General features: G+C 34.3%; 1 protein-coding gene across 1 annotated transcript; it reads left to right on the forward strand.

Moving 5' to 3' along the window:
* Window positions 1-3,743: 3,743 nt before the first annotated feature.
* LOC136042992 (uncharacterized protein DDB_G0283697-like) lies at window positions 3,744-5,177 on the forward strand. Its single transcript, XM_065727887.1, has one exon. It carries the CDS (start codon window positions 3,744-3,746, stop codon window positions 5,175-5,177), a length of 1,434 nt encoding a protein of 477 aa, XP_065583959.1.
* Window positions 5,178-6,961: the final 1,784 nt, after the last annotated feature.

Here is a 6,961-nt window from a genome sequence, read left to right on the forward strand (position 1 = left end):
TTGTAGTTTTTGCCTTTTTTTTAGTTTTTTTAGTTTTTTAGCTTTTTTATTAGTTTTTAGTTTTTTTTGTAGTTTTTGCCTTTTTTTAGTTTTTTTAGTTTTTTAGCTTTTTTATTTTTTTTATTAGTTTTTAGTTTTTTTTGTAGTTTTTGCCTTTTTTTAGTTTTTTCAGTTTTGACGTCACCTGATCCAGTTTTTTCAGGTGACGTCACCTGATCCACGATCCACAGATCCACAGACAACTTATTTTTATATATATAGATAGTTTTTTTTTTTTTACTTATGTCCTGGTCGTCATTTATACTCCCTGTGTCCCGGTGCTTTGTTGATTGCTAATCGAACATTCCTTTTGTCCTGGTCGCTTTCTCTTTGAGTGTCGTCATTTATTAGTTTTTTCCTTTTTTTTTTTAGTTTTTTATTGGTTTTTACCTTTATTTTAGCTTATTTTTCAGTTTTTTCCTTTTTTTTAGTTTTTTTTTATTTTTCATTTTTTTTAGTTTTTTACCTTTTTTTAGTTTTTTTAGTTTTTTTAGTTTTTTAGCTTTTTTACTTTTTTTATTAGTTTTTAGTTTTTTTTTGTAGTTTTTGCCTTTTTTTAGTTTTTTCAGTTTTTTTTTTAGTTTTTTATTGGTTTTTACCTTTATAGTTTTTTTAGTTTTTTAGCTTTTTTATTTTTTTTATTAGTTTTTAGTTTTTTTTGTAGTTTTTGCCTTTTTTTAGTTTTTTCAGTTTTGACGTCACCTAATCCAGTTTTTTCAGGTGACGTCACCTGACACATCCATCCATCCACAGACAACTTATTTTTATATATATAGATATATATATATATATATATATATATATATATATATATATATATATATATATATATATATATAAATAAGTTGTCTGTCCGTTACGCTAGATTATATCTTCTATATATATAAAAGAAAACAAACTAGAATGTAAAAACTGGAAATTGCATAAATATTTCGAAATATTTTGACAATAGATAAAAGTAATTCGAAAAAGAAAAATGGTAAAAAACTAAAACAAAACTAAGAGAAAAAACTAAAAAAAAAAATAAAAATTAAAAAAATTAAAAAAAGAAAAAACCTAAAAAGAAAAAACGTAAAAAAATAAAAAAGATAAAAAACTAAAAAAAAACTAAAAAAGCTAAAAACTAAAAAAAGAAAAAACTAAAAAAAAACTGGGAATTGCACAAATATTTCAATATATTTTGACAATAGATTAAAGTAATTCGAAAACCTTAAAACAGATACCCCAAATTTGAGGTTTAATTTAAATTGTTGGAGCTTTAGCATGCTTGGCACGTAAAGATTTTTCCAAGTGTCAATGTTAGAATGAACATTGAGAAATTTAAGAAAACAAATCAATAAAAAGAAGAAACTAAAAAAAGAAAAAACTAAAAAAGAAAAAAACTAAAGAAGAAACTGTATCTATATATATATAAAAATCTATCTTCTATATATATAAAAATAAGTTGTCTGTCCGTTACGCCAGATTATATCTTAAATATATATAAAAATGAAACTAAACTGAAAAGCAAACTGAAACTAAAAATGTAGAAACTGGTAATTGCATAAATATTTCTATATATTTTGACAATAGATTAAAGTAATTCGAAAACCTTATAACAGATATTTATAATTTTGAGTTTTATTATAAATTGTCGAGTGTTTGCATGCTTGGTACGTAAAATTTTTTTCTAACATCAATGTTAGAATGACACGTAGAAATCTATTAATGTTTAAGTTTAAAATGACTGATGAACTTACAATGGCAAAAGCCGATGAAGATGCTCAAAGAGTCTATGCCAAAAAACTTGCTGCTGATAGAGAAAGTCAGAAAAGAAAGCGTGCCGAGGAATCAAAAGAACAGCAAGGAAACAGGCTTGAGGCTAAAGAACGCAAAACCGCGCAGTTAGATGAAGATCCACCTGGACAACGAGAGTCAAAACATATCAAAACTGAAAATGATAGCGATGATGATTGGGTTTGGGATCTTGACTTGGATAAGGTCATCAATGCCTACCAGATTTTAGCTAAAAAAAACAAAGGTTCGGCGATATGTATTTCATAGTGAAGCTGAAAAATAAAGAAGAAAAAGAAAACTGAAAAAAGAAAAAATGTAAAAACTAAAAAATACTAAAAAGAAAAAACACTCAAAGAGAAACTACAGACCGGGACACAAATGACGACCGGGACAGAGGGAATATAAATAACGACTGGGACACTCAAGGAGAATTTACAGACTGGGATACCGGGACACAAATGACGACCGGGACACAGGCGATATAAATGACGACCAGGACAACAATGACAACACCCGAGGAAGCTGCTCAAAACGAATGTATTCACGCCGAAGTAGCTGAGTTGGTAAAGCATTATGTTTCAGGTTCTATGTCCGAGAGGCTCCAGGTTTGAACCTTGGCTTTAGCATTAATACAAAAGAAGAAAAAAACTAAAAAGGTAAACACTACAAAAAAACTAAAAAGAAAAAATATATATATATATATTTATATCTTTTCCACAAAAATAATAATTTAGTGCTTCTGCTTAAAAACAGCAATCGAATTGATGCCTCCTGATACGCAACTATCAACAAAGTGGCAATCGTTGTGGTCGGTGATCAGTTCTTACCTCGAGATAATATTCTTTATAGGCGAAACAATCAGTTGACAAGAATTGCTTAAACTCATCGATGCTACGATGCCCTACAATATCCTGACGAAAATAAATGACGCCCGGGACACTCAAATAGAAATCACAGACTGGGACACCGGGATACAAATGACGACGGGGACACAGGGAATATAAATGACGACCCGGACACAGGGACACAACTACAACGGGGACGCCGGGGGCACAGGGAGATATATAAATGACGACGGCAACAAAGGAAATGGTCGATTAGCAATCACCATCAACAAAGCTCAAGGGCAATCAATATAATCATGAGGTATAGATCTGAATACGGATTGTTTTCCCATGGACCATTAAGCGTTGCATCTTCAAGAGTCGGTAAACCTGACAATCTATTAAAAACTACAAAAAAAACTAAAAACTAATAAAAAAAATAAAAAAGCTAAAAAACTAAAAAAACTAAAAAAACTAAAAAAGGTAAAAAACTAAAAAAACTAAAAACTAAAAAAAACTAAAAAAAAGGACGCGCGCGGGTGGGGGGGGGGGCTTGGGGGGCGCGAAGCGCCCCCACCAACTAGGTGTTGGGGTGGCGCAATTTTAAGCTTCAATGTTTAACAGTACTTAAGAACCCCTCAAGAAAAATGGCGGGAAACCAAACAAAACACAGAATCCTATTTTTCCGAGTATTATACCGAGTTTTATTCTATTCTTGGAGCAAGATAGAAGAATTTAACCAAACAAAGCCACAGGGAGGGATTAAACCATATTGGGTGATTTAGGCGATATTTTTTTTCACCAGCCTGTTGAAACTTGATGTTATTATACTTAGTCAAACGTCATTGACAAGATCGATTGCCAAATCACATCATTATATTTTCTTGGTGCAGGTTTTTCTAAGATTATCTCGTAAAGTTTTCTGTAATACCAAAAGTTAAAAAGAGCAAAATGATTTTATTGTTATTAGCTACAGATTTTGGTTTTCAGAGCTTTGATTAGTATAATAATAAAGAAAACACACTTACAGTTCTTCATCATGTGGCCGTCATTTAACAATTACTCTTCATAAGACTCAATTCTTCCCTTACAAACCGTTTAAATATGGAATTTGAAGGAACTAGTATTTTGAAGGAAGCCAAAGGTGATGCCACTGATGTTTCCAGAGAATTGCCAGATACGACAGGAGTACAAAGTGTCACTGAACAGGATATAAAAACTCTTGGCGAAGAAACAGCAGTTAATAACGTACATAATTGTGAGAATGATGACAAACAACGTAGCGACGTAAGCCAGTCTGTAACAAAAGATAGTGAAAACACAGAAATAGTAGTTAGTAACATAAACAATTCTGAGAATGATGACAAACAACGCAACGCCGTAAGCCAGTCTGAAGCAAAAGATGGTGACAACACGGAAATAGCAGTTAATAACGTACACAATTCTGAAAATGATGACAAACAACGCAATGACTTAAACCAGTCTGCAGCAAAAGATGGTCAAAACACAGAAAGAACCAAAAGGCGTAGACGTCGAAGGAGAAGGACGAATAAGCTGACTTCTGTTGACTCTAATAGAGATGAAGTACCCAATGAGACAGATAAAAGTATCACAATAGTTGGTCAAGAGGCTGAAGATAGAAAAATAAGTGGATGTAATAACAAAAAGGAAAATGAAACTTCAGCTAAAAGAATCGATCCATTGGAGAAAGGCAAACAGAAAAATATCCCAAATCAGAAGATCAGCATTCAAGATCAGCGTGATCAAGAACATCTAGTGAAGACAAATCCTCGTAAAGATTTAGAAAGCTTTCTGGGGAAAAAGCGAAACTATCCTGAAAAGGTAAGTAACCCTTACAGAGGCAGAGGTGGTACAAATAGTGACAGCCAAGGGAGGGGGCACATACGCGGCATAAACAGAGGTAGAGATCAAGCCTTTCGCCCTAACAGAAATAGAGACAGCGAGTATGATGAGATTAGAGGCAAGGGACGTTCGGACTTTAACAGAGGTAGAGGAATATCTGACTCTGACAGAGCAAGGCCCGGCTTTAGCAGAGGTAGAGGGACGTCTCATTTTAACGGAGGTAGAGGAAGGAATAATTTTAACCAAGTCCAGGGAAGGTCAGAGTTTAGCAGAAGCAGTGAAAGAAAAGAATTCAACAGTGGCAGTGGAAGGCCATATTTAAACAGAGGCAGAGGTAGAGGGAGTAGCTATGAGCCATATAAAGGCATTGCAAGTTACGCTAAAATTCATGCTGAATTCAAGGGAGATTCCTGCGATACCAAAGTGAATAGCTTCGCAGATAGAGGCAGAACAAATGGAGAATTCAATAGAGGAAGAGCAAATAGCTATAGTAGCAACGTAGGTAGCGAGAATGAGAGAGTGAGAGACAGCTATAATAGAAGAGGTTCCCACACCGCCGATGTAAGAGATTCCTTTGTCAGGGGGAGAGGTACTGGAAACTTCAGCAGAGGTAGAGGACGGCAAATTTTTCAAAGGGGAAGAGGAAGCAGCTATAATAGGATCGAAGAACAGTAAGAACAATCCTCAGTTTTTGTAGAAGACTAGCTTTTTTATGAAGACTAGCAACACCTAGTTGATGGGGGTGCTTCGAGCCCCCTCAACCCCCCCCCCCCCCGCGCGTAAGTCGTTACGTGCCTTATAAGTTACGCGCCATTGCAGTTGTGTCCCTGTGTCCCTCCCGTGAATATAGATATATCTATCTATATAAAAATAAGTTTTCTGTGGATGTGTCTGTCAGGTGACGTCGTGTTTGTGTGTTGACTGACGTCATGAAGATAGTTGTCGTCATTTTTGTTATGACGGTGACGTAATTAAAGATATTTAAGATATGCGTTCACGTAGAAATCTATTAATGTTTAACTTTAAAATGACTGATGAACTTACAATGGCAACAGCCAAGGATGATGCTCAAAGAGTCTATGCCAAAAAACTTGCTGCTGATAGAGAAAGTCAGAAAAGAAAGCGTGCCGAGGAATCGAAAGAACAGCAATGAAACAGGCTTGAGGCTGATAGAGAAAGAAAGAACAGAAAGCGTGCCGAGGAACTACCAGAGCAACGCGAAAGCAGACTTGCTGCTAAAAGAGAAAGTGAAAAAAGAAGACGTGCCGAAGGCCTGTTGGTGTGGCTAGTATATATATATATATATATATATATATATATATATATATAGATATATATATATATATATATATATATATATATATATATATATATATATAAATATATATATATATATATATATATATATCTATGACTGGTAATTGCATAAATATTTCTATATATTTTGACAATAGATTAAAGTAATTCGAAAACCTTATAACAGATATTTATAATTTTGAGTTTTATTATAAATTGTCGAGTGTTTGCATGCTTAGTACGTAAAATTTTTTTCTAACATCAATGTTAGAATGAACACTGAAAAATTGAAAAACATTGAAAAAGGTAGAATGTTAACAAAAAGCAAAACCAGGCTTGCGGTTCAAAGAGAAATGGCCAGATTAAGAATGTGCAATTTACGTCAACGAAGGCGTGTCGAGGAACTACCAGAGCAGCCGAGGAATCAAAAGAACAGCAAGGAAACAGGCTTGAGGCTAAAGAACGCAAAACCGCGCAGTTAGATGAAGATCCACCTGGACAGCGAGAGTCAAAACATATTAAAACTGAAAATGATAGCGATGATGATTGGGTTTGGGATTTTGACTTGGAAAAGGTCATCAATGACTACCAGATTTTAGTTAAAAAAACAAAGGTTCGGCGATATGTATTTCATAGTGAAGCTGAAAAATAAAGAAGAAAAAGAAAACTGAAAAAAGAAAAAAGAGAAATTACAGACTGGGATACCGGGACACAAATGACGACCGGGACACAGGGAATATAAATGACGACCAGGACACAGGTATTTAAGAATATCGTTCAAAGACAAATTTTTAATTGTAAGAAGACCGTTGAAAGAGAAATTTCTAATTGTAAAATGACTGAAAAACCTACAATGGCAACGGTACCACCATCGAAGTAGATAACCAGTGGGTTTACGGCCAACCTACCATCTTCAAAGATACCACGATAGGAAGACTCTACACCGTTCACCCCAATCAACATGAATGCTTCTTTCTACGCCTGCTTTTGGTGAATGTACCCGGTCCGACATCCTTTGAGTATTTGAGAACTGTAAACGGTACTATACATGACACTTACCGTAGTGCATGCCAAGCTCTGAATTTATTGGAGAATGACCAACACTGGGATAACTGCATCAATGACGCGTGCGAAACGTCAACCCCAAGTCAAATTCGTACACT

Source organism: Artemia franciscana, unplaced genomic scaffold (genome assembly GCF_032884065.1).
Source record: "Artemia franciscana unplaced genomic scaffold, ASM3288406v1 Scaffold_2732, whole genome shotgun sequence".
Lineage (NCBI taxonomy): Eukaryota > Metazoa > Arthropoda > Branchiopoda > Anostraca > Artemiidae > Artemia > Artemia franciscana.

Excerpts from the sequence above, each read along its gene's own strand:
- LOC136042992 (XM_065727887.1), top strand. The coding sequence starts at position 3,744 with ATGGAATTTGAAGGAACTAGTATTTTGAAGGAAGCCAAAGGTGATGCC.